This window comes from Vanellus vanellus (assembly GCF_965231255.1).
Source record: "Vanellus vanellus genome assembly, chromosome: 1".
In the NCBI taxonomy this organism is placed as follows: Eukaryota; Metazoa; Chordata; class Aves; order Charadriiformes; family Charadriidae; genus Vanellus; species Vanellus vanellus.
In genome coordinates this window covers 37,842,952-37,859,084 of record NC_138905.1, presented here as the reverse complement: position 1 = coordinate 37,859,084, position 16,133 = coordinate 37,842,952, and the positions used below count along the sequence as shown (strand labels likewise).

Below are 16,133 nucleotides of genomic sequence, written 5' to 3'. Positions count from 1 at the left end.
ACTCAAATCATGTCTTTAATTGGACACGGAGCAATAAAGTCAATGGGATACTCTGCTGAATTACTGTGTAGTTGATCCTTTTAATCGCCTATCAGCCAGCCTAATGGACCAACAGGTTTCACGTACTCCCCAGAGCCTGGCGCGCTCAACGATGAACTTTAAATGAATTTAGCTTTTGTGAAAAATGTGATACTGGGGAATGAAGGTCTAGCTTCATGGGGAAAGGTACACTATTACAGAGGACAGCAAAAGGAGTTTCTGGAGATGTGCTTTAGCTGCGACCTGGAATGCTGCTTTTTATTGGTGAGAGCAGTGTGATCTCCAGATCCATTGAGTGCCCGTCTCTCGTGAGACTGCCAACGAGAAAGCTCAAACTCGGTGCCAATTGTGAGAGTTGTGACGGTTTGGTGTTTTTTTTTGGTGTGTCTTAAGTAAGAATTGTGGGCTGAGATGACTTAGACATTCCACACAGACACTTAATCCTCACGTGCGAGATTTCAGCTCTTACTAACCTGCTTGAGATTTGGTTTGGTGACCCAGAAAAGAGAGGTCCCACCTCCCCTGACCCCCCCCGCCCCTTAGTTTTGTGCAGGATCTGTCATTATATAGCTACAGTAAGACTGTGAAGTATGGTACAACGTGGCAAGCTGTTCGTGATCTGTGTTGTTTTTATTACAAATGGTGCAGCATCAAGTTTTCAAGTAAGTCTATGTTTCTTTTTTAAAACGATGCACAACTGTCCAGTTTTTCATTTAATTGAAACCATACAAAATACAAATGCCCATGTTAATGTAGCTAGTTTCAGACAATACATTCAAAAACACTGAAAAACAAAGCCTCCTCTCCAGTTACAAACATGAACAAACGCTGTTATGGAGCCCTGACTTCTATCGTTAATCCATCCCTTTCCCTAGCATACCCCAGCCGGGCACTGTGGGTGGCTGAGCTGTCTACATTGTGCAAGATTTGTCGGCTGGACCCTGGGAAGGAGGGGAAGGCCCTATGCTAGGATTTGTTTTTGGAAGAACAATAGGTTTTGGCCTAAGAGCAGGAGGTTTCAGCTGCACTCCCATTCTAGGGGCCACCATGGGCTTGAAAGTACTCATGGTGTCACTGGAAGAACTAGTGCTACGGCGGATCTGAGGCTCGGAGCTCCTTAAAACGACGCTGTGGAGAGGGCTGAGTGACTCCGTGGAGGTGGCAGGGGTGGGGGTGTTTTTCATCTGTTCCAAGGTGTCCAACACGACATCGGGGGCGTGCTTCGCCGAGCTCTGCCGCTCCAGCTCGCGGAGCTCGTTCAGAGCCGTGTTCATCGTCTCCTCGATGTCCTGGGTGAGCACAGAGAGAGCGGCACGTCATTCGAATGGCTACTGAATGCAAAGCACCGGAGGAGCAGGGGGAGGGGGTGAATGCATGAGTTAATTTGCCAGCCATCCTTTCACTAATGAGTATTATAGCGCTAAAGCCAATTTCCACCAGATTTATTTGAAGGACACTACGACAGACACGATGGCAGCTTTGGCGGGACGTTACAAATATTTAACCTGTTCACATGAGAGAGTAAAAATTCAGCTAAAAAATTAAAAAAAAACACAATTAAACTAAATCCTGCAAGCCATTTTATTAAGTGATTGTCAGGACAAGAGATATTTGCTTAGCAGCGTTTTCAACTGTGAAGATTTCTGTCATCTCTTGGGTACTGACAGCTGTAAAGATTTTAGTCCATTTGCTGCCTCTTAGCTGAGTGCTCCCCTCATCTAGAGCCCCAAGTGTTCAGGATCTGTATTCTCTCAGGGGTATTATAAACAAGGGCTTGTAAGCAAACAATGCTTGTTCGTCTGTCAGCTCTTCTCTCCTCCTGCTTCTCTGAGTTAAATTTTAAGCAGAAAAAACTGCAGGATATTGCTCAGTGAGCCTACCTAAGAAATTTTTTCATCAGGATTTCTGGTACAAATGCTAAAAGAATGCACCAAGACACTAGTTTACTATTTTTCAGTGGTATTGAGATACAATGGAGGTTAAATGTCTGGTGTGCCCTGCTTGCTTACAGTAACTTTCATGCAGTTTAATCAAAGTTTTGGTTCTCTCACTGCCGAATGATCACTAGTCTATGCATCAAAAATCCCTACCTTAAACCAAACAGCACTGTGTGTGGTTCCAGGAAAGTAAATAAATAACTTACAATAAAATAAATTTATTGTAAGTTATTTGTAACAACATTTTGTTACATATACGTAACAACATTTACACCTTCTAACTCCCTAATACATGGTTCAGCTTTCTGATCCAAACATGACAGTCCCTTCTATCCCTTGTTGGAAGCGGAGTTTGAAAGCAAGCATCACCAGTACATTAAATTTTAAAACATGAGTGCCAGCGTTATTGTAAAGTACTTTTGCAATCACATTGTACCCTCAGGGTGCCCCTAGTAATCATGTTATACTACCTAGACAAAACGCGAGTTCTGCAGACAGCAGTATCTATTTGCTCGAGAGCTGTTACCAGCTCTGTGCAACAGACCAATCTGATGATCAGGGTACTCCCTATTCCGTCCCTGTCACCTCTTCACTGCCAGGAACGAGACTGGCGAGTGTTCACGCAGGGATAAGATGGCCCATGATTTATGCAGGTGCCGTGTCTTGTACATCGTGTTCTTAGGCACAGCTACAAGCAGCAAATCAACATACAGTATGAACTATAGGGAGACTATGTGAAATGCACAAAGACCCGGGAATGTAAATCTGTGCTTTGAATGGCAATGGTCACTAGTAGCCAGTCAGAGCACTCTTCTGCAGAGCGTAATACCGAGAAATAACCGAACACTAATTACACACAAGTTAGAATAGGCCAGCCTTCATCGGAGCACGCAGATTTACACAGCTGCTGTAATCACATACTATCCTAGCGTTCTGGGTGGCAGAGGCAATTTCATTATGGTATAACAGGAAATAATTTCTTTTTATTGCTACTGCAATGTCTGTTCCCCCTTGTCCTTCTTCTATCCAGGATCCCTTAATGCATCTTCTTTCACACACACTCTGTTGAAAAAGCTATGTAAGGTATTCTCCTGCACCAGTGGACGTGCTCTGCGCTATGGTATTCACTGAGACTTGCTCCTCAGAAAATCAGAGAGTGACATAAAATAAAGAAGACACAAACCTGAGCTATTGACTCTGGGTCCAGTGGTTTATGGTCATTGAAACCTGTGTACTGACCAGATGACGTAGATCTTCTAATTGGAGGGCTATCAATCTTCTTTAGAGAATCGTGCCTACTGATGTTAGTGAGACTGCCATGCCCAGGTCTACGCCTCCTTTCAGGGCTGTCGGCATTGAGGTTGCGATTTTGAAGGAGGGCTCTGGGACTGCAGTGAGTTGCCAGGTTGGGGGAACCTAGCTCCATGGATGAGTTGGAGAGAGGATGAGGTGGGTGTACTGGGCAGTGACCATCACTGCTCCTGCCGGGACGTCTTAGAGGAGGTGGAGGTTCTGACCTCTTTCTTTGCCTGCACCAATGAAAAAGTGGTTATAGGACAAGTTGTAGTGACCCACCATAAGCATGTGGAGAATTAATTGCTGCATTACCCAGTCTGTGAGCAGTACTACTGAAAGCATGTTATGCTCAAGCTTACCTTCCTAAATACATGTCAGAGTGACGGTCAGTGGGAGAGTTCATGTCCTTTGACGATGACTTGTCCTCAGTTATGGGTCCGCTGCTGGCCTCACTGTCTGCTTTTTGGCTCAGTGTATCTGAGAAAGTATCATCCCTGAACAGAACACACATGGTGAGATGAGAGTCAGTGAGTTTAGTGTGACAGAGAGCATCTTGGTACTCCCAGATTTTAATCCCCTTAAGAAAAGCAAGCATGATAAAATGTACTGCAGCCCCTCCGTGTCTCCAAAAATTGCTTGTAATCCTTCTGTTTACTGAGCTCTTTACATTTTGAGTGTAACCTTTCTGTAAAGAACAACTTTGTCATCCTTGGCAAAGCACATGCTTAATACTGTAAAACAAGAGTTCAGGGCTGCATTTCTCCAGCCCTTGCTATTCTGAAGTCAAACCTCAGCAATTGCTACAAAGAGACAACCAAATTAAAATAGATGCGGCAGCATCCATTTCTTAATGTAGCGGGAACATGTCCATAAACAAAGTAGCTTAGCCTAGTAGTACCTTTTGATTAAGAGCTGTCAATTCAGGGCAATAAAGACAGAGGCATCCTGCACAGAAAGCATATTTTTAATCTATATCTGAGCCTTCAAACCACTGTCCCATTTGGAAATAGCTTTGTTAATTGCTTCAGCATGTTTTTACACCCCACCAAGAACCTTGTCACACCAGACACTGCTTACATATCCTGCACCACTATGTACTGGTGAGGGACAAGGCCATCAATTCCGTTGTGCCTTCCTTCCCACCAGTCTTCAGATGCTCGGTGATAGAGCAGAAGGGAAGCTCCTTTCTTGAAAGAGAGTTCTCGCGCAGATCTTCCAACGTAGTCAAACTTGGCTATAGCTTCTATGGGCTCACACTCTGGGTAGGGAGAGAAGAAGAAAAGGTATTAGATTCCACTCTGGCTTGTCTGCTTATTTTGGTTTCATAAAACCCATTTATTGCATTTTCTCAGTGCTCATTCTTATTGAGCAGAGCTGACAGAGATCAACTGAGCTAAGGCAGACTGCAGGCAGTAGTTACGATATGTCTCTTACAAAGAAACATAATCAATCTGTGCCCCAGGTGTGAAACATCTGGGTTGCTTCACAATCTGCAGAAAACATAACGGCATACTCAAATGTTACAATAGCTGCTGGTGGGAGAGGGGCCTCTGCCTCCTGCTGCAAGGGCTCCTTCTTGGCTGGGGAGTGGGACGGAGGCCAGGCAATGAGGATCTCCAAAAGTAAGATGAACAAACCCAGATGAATAATCAGAGGTCTGGGGAAGCAGTGTGATAAAGGAAAAGTAAACGGGAGTGCCTTTAACACCTGCAGGGGCAAAGGAGGGAAGACAGGACTTCCCTGTGCATGAGTAGGGATGCTCTGCCTCATTGGGCTATGAGATTTTTGTCTTCGACGTGACGAGTGTGCAGACCCAGTGAAAACCTAGTGTTTTACACAACACTGAAGCCTAGTGCTTTAATCTGCGACTTTAACACCCTTTTTGAGTGAGGCAGATGGCTCCAGACAGCCTAAGGATGACTTCTCCGCAGGGGCAGCCCCTGTGTGGCCTGAAGTTGCCTAAGGCGGCTCTGCCTGCTCCAACATCCCAAGTTCCTCTGCTTTCTGCAGGGGAGGCTGGTATTTTCTGAAGTCACACATTGTTTAAAGCAGTCCTGGCTCATCTTCCCTCAGTATTCTGGTAAATTCAGCCTTTCACTAGGAATGACTCCATCCTGCAACCCATGCTTGGGTTGGAAACCTGCTGATGTCAGTGAAGAGCCCCTGCTGAATGTCTGCCTGCAGGCATCTTCAGAGCTGTGCCCGGACATCAATGAAGCAGCTGTGATTTTAACAACCCCTAGTTTCTTCTGCACAAAACCAAAAGCACCTGAGTTCAAACAGACTAAAATTTGTCACCGCAGTCTCAAAACATAAAGAAAAACCTGCAAAATATGGGTTTAAAAATCATACACTTTGTAGATTCCAATAACTCAGAGTCCCCAAAATGACAAATTCCTTTACATAATTAGAGTAATATTTAGATGGAAATTAACATCTGGCCTAATGACTAGCATAGCAACTTTCTGTCTGGTGCAAATTAAAATCGCTGAGGTTGTAATTCCCCAAAGAACCAGGCTTGTCTTGAAAGCCACTGTCCCCTTATGACAACATTTTGTGCAGGAACGTCTTTTTAAAATTAACTTCATCCTGCAGCATGAAACATAATGATAGCACCTTTACTGAGGTTACAGTTTGCAGCTGTTTTTTTTAATAACTTGCCCAGCCTGCAGAAGGCTGTCTTGTGGTTTGCTGCTTCTGCAGTCACGCTAAGAGTTCCGTCAGTGAGGAACTGCAGGGTGTTTAGCAGTTACAAATCCAGAAACTTTCCAGAGATGGCATACAGTGGGGTGTGGAATTCACTGTTACAAATGCAAAAGTAATAGGCGCTGGCAGAAATGACTCTGAGTATACAAACGCAAATAAGAATCTAGGAATAACAGTATTAATTCCTGAAAATGCATCGCTACTGGATGGCTCGCTGGCAGGCGTTCCCTGGTGGGTGGGCAGGGGGATGATAGGTTTCTTGGTTTTATGTTTTTTAGAAAAAGAAAATGTAAAGATGACATAGAAAGAAACATTCTGGAAAACTGGGAAAACTTAATGCTGGTGTATATCTTGGTGATATATTCTAATATACAATCTTGTTTTAGATACTCTATCTATGGTATATCTCTAACAGAAAGTACAGATGTGACAAAGCAACTACAGGCATGGAAAGACACTGTTGCCAAATGAAAAGAAAAAACCTAAACATGCCTGTTTATCCTGCATCGTGTTCAAGAGGGCAATATTAAATCAAATGGCAATAACGTAACACTGACAAAAGAATGTTGTTTTTACACATATCATGCACGTTGCTTGTGGAATTTGTTATAAGAAAGTATTACTGGGATTGGGTAGGATTGAGAAGAGCAGACGGTTGTACGAACACACTGTTCTCAGATTGCAGGTAAGTTATGGGTTGTGGAATAGTGGGTCAAGAATTCAGAAGCAAAAGCTCCCATGTTTCAGCGAGCCAGTCACTCACTAATGGGTAATACTTCAAAATGAAAAAAAAGCCCAACCAAACAAAAAATACTTTATGGTAAGTAAGAAAATCCCAAATGTCCTGTACACATTTTCCTTTGACATTCTCTGAGGTTAACTGATAATGGTCATGGGTACTAGCTTGATTGACAAACCCCTACACTGATGAGCTATGGGATTTCCCGTTTCTCTGCTAATTTCAACAGACCATAAACTATCCCACATTTGAGTATACAGGTCTTTTTATTTACAAATTAATGGACTAAACGAGAAATAGTTCTATCTCCCTCAGTGGAATTACACTAATCTAAGTGTGGTGCATGGTGGGAATCTGTTTTTTGTATCCTTCCATCGCCTGCAAGACTCACAGATGTTCCCAGAGGTCTGAAAGAAGTTGCCTCACTGGAACCAGCTGTATGAATTGGTAATGTACGGATAATGGATGTGACTTTTGCGACACGTTTCTTAGATTGCCTGGGTAACAAATCCTACCTCCTCAGGGAGGAGTGCCCAGTAGATCTCACACAGTTTTCTTAATGGAACCAGAAATAAGTGCAGACAGGTTTTACTATTTTGAAAGGGACTTTTTCTTTGCTTGAATGTTGCTTTTACATGGAGAGAACTTTCCTATAGCAAACAGTACTGAGACTGTACTTAAATAGTAATTCACCTTGTTACAGGTCAAGCCTTAATAGTTAAAACCAAAGTACCACGACACTTACTCCTAGAAATAAATGCATTTTGAAAAGCTAAGCCATTTAATATCAAGGTTACTGAATGACAGACAAGCATTTCCAGAAAAGCAAAGGTGATGAAAGCTAAATTTGGGATCTGTAACTCAAATTCTGTGTGGTACTGAATGTCTAACAGTAAAATTGACATCTCAGAGGGAAATGTAATTGCACTGCTCTGTCCATACCTGGGGGCATTCGCCTACAATAGCAAGAAGTATTTGATGACATACAGGATCTCACCAGCTACCATCTCTAGCGACTCAGGCAATGGTATGGAAGTGAAAAATTAGGACAAACCGAAGAACTGTGGGAAAAGCTTTAGGGACTCCGTTAATCAGACAGCTCTGTTCTCACTGTTTTACTCACGACCCCCAAAGTTTGTGATGATTACTACCACCATTTGATGACACATTATGTTGCAGTGGGCTTAAAAATCAAGGTCTGATGCCAAGTAGAGCTGTCCAGATCCAACAGCTTGGGAGAGCAGAAAGGGCAGAGGAAACGTAAGTGCTAATTTTAGTCTTGCGACTGGAGCGCCAGATGTAGTACCAACCGCCCTACAGAGGTGATGGCACTGAAGTGGCACTGCGCTGCCCTCTACGCCTCAGGGCACAAGGAGCTAAGGAGAAGAGGGGACACCAGACCCTGCACTTGTTTTTGGGGGGGGGTAGGGGTTGCTGTTGCTCTGCTCTTCCTCAGTTCTCCCAGGTGTACCCTGGCTGCCGGGAAAACACTATGTCCTTGAACTCCCTGGGAACACGCTACCCTCCAGTGTGTTTATCCTCTTCTGCACCCCATCAGAGAACAGCGGCTTTGCAATTACTAAGTCCTGTCCTCAGGACAGCCGTGCTCTGACTGGGGAACAGCAAAAGCAAAGAAATGTTGCAAGGTGTTGACAGAAGAGAATTTGGCAAAATGTCGATCACAGCATGCGCTACTGAAAAGCAGGAAAATTACTATGTGTAGGGGACACAACAATAACTCACAGCCTTACGCGTCCCTGTAATTTTTGTTTCCAGCATAACTACCACCCCATTTTTTACCCTATGTTTATGAGATATCTATGAACAGTATGATATTAATTGTATGTATGTTTTCCCAGGAGAAACCCATCTGTTTAACTTCCTCAGGAAATTCTCTCTTATTTCCTTTGAAAACAAACCTCATCACCCCTTTCCATATGCCTCCAACAAGAATAAAAAATCTCCAGCAAACTGAAGGTAAAGGAAATATGCTAAAAACTGCTTCAGCAAAACATGAACAATATCCTTTGAATCTTTACTGCAGAGGGACTTTCAGGTAAAGGTTTTTCTGCAGCAAAATTACTGCTAGGTTTTTTTTTTGTGCCTCAGCTGAGTAAAAATGTTCTGAACTTCACAAATTAAATTTCATTTCCAGATTTAGAATGAAGAAATGTATGTGTTTTCCTTAATAGGGATACTTTCTGCACATTTAAAAAAGACTGAAAACACTACAGTAAAATAAATCTCCTTCTCTTTTCCCTTTCCAGTGATCAACAGAAATATATGAACACCAGTAACATTAGAAAAAAAAGCAATTTATATGCTTAAAATTAAGCAGTTATGAGGTATTTATATGCTCAATTATAAGTTCCAGCTTTCTTCTCCCCCAGCTACCAGAGTTTACCTCTGCAGACATAAATTATTTTTTAATTTTCAAAAAGTCGTGTTGTTTTCTAAATTGTAATTAAACATTCCTAGCGCTACTGAGCCAGACCCTACAGATGGGTTTAGTCTAGTAGGCACAGAGAGATTCACTTGTAGTTTAACTTTATACAAGTAATTCTTATAACAACAATAACTAAAGCAGAAAAAAAAAAATCCTTTCACTTTGGATCACAGCCTCTGGATTATAATTCAATAACCCTGTGATTCCTGTGGGGTTAGCTGCTTGGTCCTGTATACGCATACAACATTTTAGCGTCAAAATAATCAGATTTTCAATGTTAAAAAAAATAATTACATTTATAGAATGTGTTTTTTCTATCTCCTAACAGAAGGAAATATGTAAGTACCACGTGTCTGATCAATAGAGCAGCAATGCTGCACCTCCCTTTCTCTCTCTCCCCACACACTGATGGCAGTGATGCATCCAGATTATAATCAATGAATCAATCACATTAAACCCCCCAAATACTCCAGACTCTTTAGTGAAAACTTTTTTTGTCCACCACAGGTCAATCAGTGACTCTCGCGAAGTCCAATATGCAAATTAAAAAATTCTCACCTACTCTCATTTTGGTACCAAGAACATTTTATAAAAGGAATTGTCCAAAGGACAAACATGAATATATGCGCAAAGAGATGGTGAATGCATTTAATCTAAAGCCGGTAACCTACATTAGAAAAATGTGCTAATATAATGGAAAGCCGCATCCATGGAAAAAAAATGGGTTCGAGCTTGCAGGCTGAGAACCGAAGGCCAACACCGTTTTGTACGCAATGCAGGCTTCCTAGTATTTCTCTTTGCAGCAGTACTTCTCTAGATTACAAATATTTTTGTGCTAACAATTATTTCACTGCAAACACAAATGTCTGCTTCCTTTCGGCACTGAATTAATTATAAAGGTGTGATGGGGCAACTAGCATTAAATCGCTGGACAATCTGGTGAACGAAAAGCCATGTCTTGAGCAGTTAAATCTTTTAACAGAGCTCCGTCCTGTTGACAGGTATTCTCTTCAGGGCTTGTCTCCACCAATGACACAGTCGTAACACAGGTAGTAGCACCACAACAGGAATGTAAAACTGTTATTATAACTACACAGTGATGGGGTAGAGCCCGTGATTATTGAGGCACAAGTGATGCACTGTGTGATGCCATGGTCCTGCTCCTCTGGATCCTGCTGATGTTTTAATCTTTCCTAAGCATGGTTTTGAAGTAGCTGCTTTTGATTGCTGCTGAAAAGCTGCACTTCTTTTCCATGCCCACTCGGGCCTTTATCTCTCAGTTTGGTCATGGCACCCCAAAGTTGGCCCCAGTGTACTGAACTGGTGCGTCGCCTGCATTTCACTACTTTACTTGTGCTCCAAATGAGAGACAGACAGGCTTCAGCTTCCACTCCTGCTTCATACCTCCAACGAAAGAAGGAGCTCTTATAAAATATAGCTATACTGTCTTGGAAAAATAAAGTGCAATTATGAATTTGTTCACACCATTTAGCAGAGCCGTGTTATATAAAGACGGTGGGTTTAGCTCTACAGAGCTCGTCAAGAGGACCCTACGTACAGGCTGTCTTGTAAAACTGAAAGTACTCCCTACTGCGGGTGCAGGCATGGGTATACACCCCACAGAGAAGATTAACATTGACTATCCTCAGTTTTTTCCCACTTCTGTGATGCCTGCCCATCCAACTGTCCCTCCTCTCCAAACAGCTGCACTGATAGACTCCGCCTGCCCCTCCTCACTGCAGCAAAGGGGAAGAGACGGGCAGTCTGTCACTGACAGCTTGTCTACGTGACAAAGCAGACGGGTACAGCTAGAATGGAACTATTGTTTACAATGTTCTGCGTGCAATGGGACCAGCGTAGCCAGGTTTCCTACAGATACACCTTCCTGTTCCCCTTCCCTATGGCAATCGGCCCAGCTCCTAACCAGTATCCCTTCTGACATGCTTTTTTTTAAGAAAAATTTCCTTCTCTGCTGTAGCTCTTTTCCTCCCCCTTTCCTCCTCTCTGTCTTTTCCTTTTCCTCCTTCCACACATCCTCTGAGATGGACAAGGGGCAGCTTTTGTTTCTGCTTGTGCGAAGTGCACGTGTGCTGGTTTCTCTATCTGGGTTGCCTGCTGGCCAGATATGCAGTGAGCTCACAGATATGCAGCTCTGCTCTACAGGGACCGTTACTCTAACTCCTTCACCTCTAACTGGCCACTAATTGCCAGGAAAATGGTAGTTATTCAACAATTTTGACACCTATTCCCATCTGTTACATTTGCTTGAAACTGGGTAGAAGTTACTGGGAAGGACATCTGAAGGATGGTGCAACTGAAATACGTCACAGTCAAATACACCTTCAGGAAACCTGGCTAAAAAGAAATGATGTAATAGAGATGCATCAAGTTTTTCATGGGTATCTATTGTACCCAGAACTGTCAGAGTATATGTGATTAATATTTATAGCAAATGACTTGTTCAGAAGTTTCACTGTGGAGGGTACACGCATGTTTTTCAGTAGTTATAAGTCCTTTAGATGGAACAGCTTTTAAATTCATATCAAAATAGAGTGCACTGAATGGCAAATATCCCTTAGTTGAAATGTAAGTTTAGCTTTTGCAGACAAAAGAAAAAGAGTCACTAAAAACGTAACATTATATCAGAAAATAATATGTGCTGACTGAAATAGTTTCTCTCTTGCCCTTCCTGTGACTGGACAAATCAGGAGACAACAAGGAAACAGCTGGTAAAACACGGATGAATCATAGTGAAAAAGCACACAAACAGAGATTAAAGAAGCCGGCTTTGCTACAGACCACCAGGACTGAAATCCTCTTCTTTCAAATAAGACACAATTAGGAAAGGAAGAAGGTCTCCCGCATGAAACACCTGTAAAACTTACTCCTATCAAAGGCACAGTAATGTAACAGACGTACCGTCTTCGCTGGTATGGGGCTCCGTACTAGCATCCTGGTCCACTTCCTCTAACGTACCATGTTCGCTGTATGGGCTGTCACTGAAGGGAAACAAAAGGTCGAGCAGAGAGAAAAGGATGCCTCAGTGGGCATTAAACCCCAGCCCCCCTCTTCCCCGGCCCAATGGGGGTAACTGATGTCCTCCACACACGTCAGAAATATGCCACCCCCATGACATTATTTAAAGGTATTCTTATAATGCTATAAAGTTATGTGCAACATAATTCTCATGACACGCTATGAATACACAATTACTGAAGAAGTCTATGTGCTTCTTCTTCAAACATCTTCAGTCATTAAGAAGTTCCCAGAACCTTTGAATCCTTTCACTTATGAAAAGGGTGTGTGTGTTGCTAAGAGAGGAAAGGAGCAGGGGGAAGGTATCATAAGCTGAAATTTGTTAAGACGGTTCACAGTCAGAAAGCCAGTTTCCAGCTGTGCGCTCTGCATAGTACACCTGTAATTCTGGCTGTGTCTGGCTGAATGCAAGTGTAGCTTCCTCCACAAAATGTTGTAGGGAACCTCATCGTAATTGCCTTTGCTTCATGTTTTTTACAACTAACACTTTCCTATGTGAACCTAAATGCTCTTCTCATTTATCTTCATACTACCATTGTGTGTGAAAGTCATTCTGTATCACAGGAGTTATCCAGGCAACCAGCCTAATGATTTTGTTAAGGCGATATAGAAGGGTAATAATCTGACTTACCAGTAGTCATCTCCAGCCATGCATTTTTCATACACTGGGCCATCAAGTTCTTTAGCATCTGGAAAAATAGCCTCATGATGGATGATGATAGTTTTGATTATCTCATTCACATGTGCCTGACAAGACACCTGGTCTTGTATGTCTGGAACTGGCATCAGGGTTGGCCCAAAACAAATAGCCAGGTTGTATGGATCCATCATGTTTTCATCACTGTACTGTGAAAGGCTGTTATAACAGAAAAATCAAGAAAAATTGACTTTTCCACTGCGACTAAACTTATTCTGAAAACTCAAGAAACTTTGTTTTCCTACAAAACTTAGAGATTTCCTGTTCTTCTTGACACTTAATCTCACACAACGCAACAAAAAAAAAAGCGGATTTCTTCAACAGACTACACACATTATAAAGTGAGCTTATAGCACATGTATGTATGTAGATGGATGTGTTCCTACGCTGTTGTGTTTAGTGTACGCTGACTTAATGGGCTAATGTAAAATGCATCAACTGCTGCTGCTTCTGTCTCATCAGTGTTTATCCTTGGAGGCCCAAGTGCACTGGATCCAAAGTGGATCATGCTCATCATTTCTCATCAGATCCCGATGCATCTCTCCCATCAACTGGCTATATATCTTGGGCAGACTGAATTGTTTTCTGGAGGTAGCTTAAGTTCCTGGATCTTGCAAAGGCTCTTGTGACTTCTGGTTTCTGTTTTTACCATACAACCTAAAATCCCTGGGCACCTTGCCTTCTGCCCACAAACTCCCACAGGGGTTTCATTCTGAAAGCAACCAAACAAAAGGCTTTGATTGTTCTTATTAATCAACTTCTGCAAGGTCTCTTTTCCTCCAGAAAATTCACCATTACTAGTTTTCAATGTTGATTTTGAATAAGAAGTTGCTCTCTGTTCTCTTGTTAAAAGGCATTGGCATTTCTAGCGGAAATGCTGGCTTTTAAGTGGTTCTGGGCAGGGCCAGTCAAACAGAACCTGAAGCACTGGGATGCCCTTTACCTCAGCATTGTTCTGCACTCTGAAGCATCATATGAATAAGTATGTCTGGATGTGTTTAAATACAGCATCATATTCCCTTTAGAAAGGGAATTTTTTAGAGCGTACATGTACAAACAATACAAACTGAAGAGGCAAACTTTCTAAACAACTCCCTTCATAACTAGCTTGCAAAATTAATCATGTTCTCCTCCTTCTTATGCTGTGATTTGTTATCATATCCTGTGTCTTATTTGGAGACATCTTGTTCTACTTATTTATAAGGTGGTTCAGCCTTTGTCTGTGTGCAAGAATGTGTAAAAAAGATTATCATCCTGAAACATGTGAAGTCCTGCTGGTGGCTAGTAACATGTGGTGCTCCTCAGGGCTCAATACTGGGGCTGATACTATTCAACATCTTCATGAATGGCCTAGACAATAGAATGGAGCACACAGTCAGACAGCTTACAGATAATGCCACACTGTGGGGAACAGCAGATATGCCGAAGCGCAGGGTTTTACCATTTAGAAGGACCTTGAGAAGATAGAGGAATGGATGAACAGGGGTTTCATCAAGTTCAACAAGACTGAATGCAAAGTCCTGCCAGTGGGATGAAATAATCCCATGGATTATTACAGTCTGGAGCTGACTGTTAGATATCAGGTCCCAAGCAAAAGCACTGGGAAAAGCACTTCTTGGACAAGAAGTTGGATGTGATTCAGCAGTGTGTCTTCCAGCGATGAAGGCTACTTACATGTGTCTCTATCAGGAAAAGCAAAGCCAGCAGGTCAAGGGAATTGATTATTCCCCTTCCACTTGGTGCTCATGAAGTCAAGACAAAGCCTTGAGCAACTTTATCTAACTTTAGAAGCTTTGAGCAGGATGCGAGACCAGATGAGGTCAAGCCATGAGGTCTGATGACTCCATGTGGCTCAGCAGGCCTAACTGCATGTGCAAAAAGCAGAACTGGATTTGCAGAAAGTCAAACTATGGGCATGTTTTTCCTGTGGATGCACCAGGAGCAGTTTGGAGGCATATGAGATTTAGTCTACTTTCTGAATTGCATTCCTGTGGAGAGCACAGATGAAGCTAACATGAAAATGTAACGAGTACAGCCTCATATAACTCTGGCCAATCTGTATGTCTAAGTAGAGGAGAAGCTGTGAAATAAGCCTATGAGATATTTACACAGTGTCCCTACAGAGGGATGAATTAATGTTTTCAATAAATGGTTATTTTCATAAAACTTTAGATCTCTGCCCATCCTCTAAATATTGCTTGAAAGTGGTTCAGAAATTACTAGAAGAAAGGAAACGAGAACAGCTGCGAACACAGGCACGCACACATAACCTGGCTGCAACGACCCTGTTTCTATAGGAACAGACAGGATGGATGAAATGGGGAAGGTCACAAAGACAGAATGAATCAGCAGAGGGCAAATTTAGAAAAAAAAAAAAAAGAGGGAAAGGGCAATATGAAAACAGATATAACAGGAAACAGATATAACAGGAAACAGACAACATAGCAGCAGAAAGAGAAAAGCTAGAATCAGGGCAAAGTGCACAAGAAGCAAAATTTGCAGTGAAAATACTGAGGTCAGCAAAACCAGAGAGGGCTGTGAAGGACTAGAGGGAGAAACACAGTGCAATTGCCCAAACTGTCTTTTATTTTCTCTTTGGGAATGCAGAAGTTTTTCTGGGATGATGAAGACATGAACACCAGTTTCCCTTTCTCACACAAACCTCTTTGCAGCAGTTGCCTGTGTTTTGCAATGTGATAACCAAGCTACTTTATATCCAAGCATACAGGGGATGTATGTTCTCTATACTGGTAGCCCTATTAGCAGAAAATAGAAGCAGCAACACAAAGTCTCACCCTGGCAGTGTCTAGCATCAAATAGGTAGCTTGTAGTGCCTGCGCTGCTTGAATATAATGTTTATTTTCTATATTTCTCCATCAGGAGATTAAAATCAGCTTGAGATAAGGAAAAAAAACTTCTACTTTCAAATGACATAAATTATTTTTAATGTAGTTACAGTTTGTATTTGTTATTTTCCTTACCAGCTTATTTTGTTATCAGCTTTAATACTGTATCCTGCACTCCCCATTTCAGACAACACTTTAACCTGTTTTATTACAACCTTGCTCAGTTTTGGACAAATGGAATTTTAATTTGAATGAAAACTGGTGTTTTCCTTCTATTTTCATTGCCAATTAGAAGATAATCTCTTGTGTTACATGGAGCTTAAATGTAAATTCTACATAGAGTCTGAGTAAACCCAAATAGCTTCAATACCAGCATAGGAAGGCGGGTAAA

General features: G+C 42.1%; 1 protein-coding gene across 2 annotated transcripts in view; it reads right to left on the bottom strand.

The window, feature by feature from the left end:
• Window positions 1-597: 597 nt before the first annotated feature.
• SRGAP1 (SLIT-ROBO Rho GTPase activating protein 1) overlaps window positions 598-16,133 on the bottom strand; it is a 159,942-nt gene continuing 144,406 nt past the window's right edge. For both annotated transcript variants that reach the window (XM_082498459.1, XM_082498460.1), the window contains exons 17-22: window positions 12,831-13,055; window positions 12,083-12,162; window positions 4,350-4,530; window positions 3,632-3,766; window positions 3,160-3,505; window positions 598-1,328 (exon numbers count right to left, since the gene is read on the bottom strand). In XM_082498459.1, coding sequence (XP_082354585.1) covers window positions 951-1,328; window positions 3,160-3,505; window positions 3,632-3,766; window positions 4,350-4,530; window positions 12,083-12,162; window positions 12,831-13,055 — 1,345 coding nt within the window. In that variant the 3' untranslated portion in view covers window positions 598-950. The remainder of the gene's footprint in view (window positions 1,329-3,159; window positions 3,506-3,631; window positions 3,767-4,349; window positions 4,531-12,082; window positions 12,163-12,830; window positions 13,056-16,133) is intronic.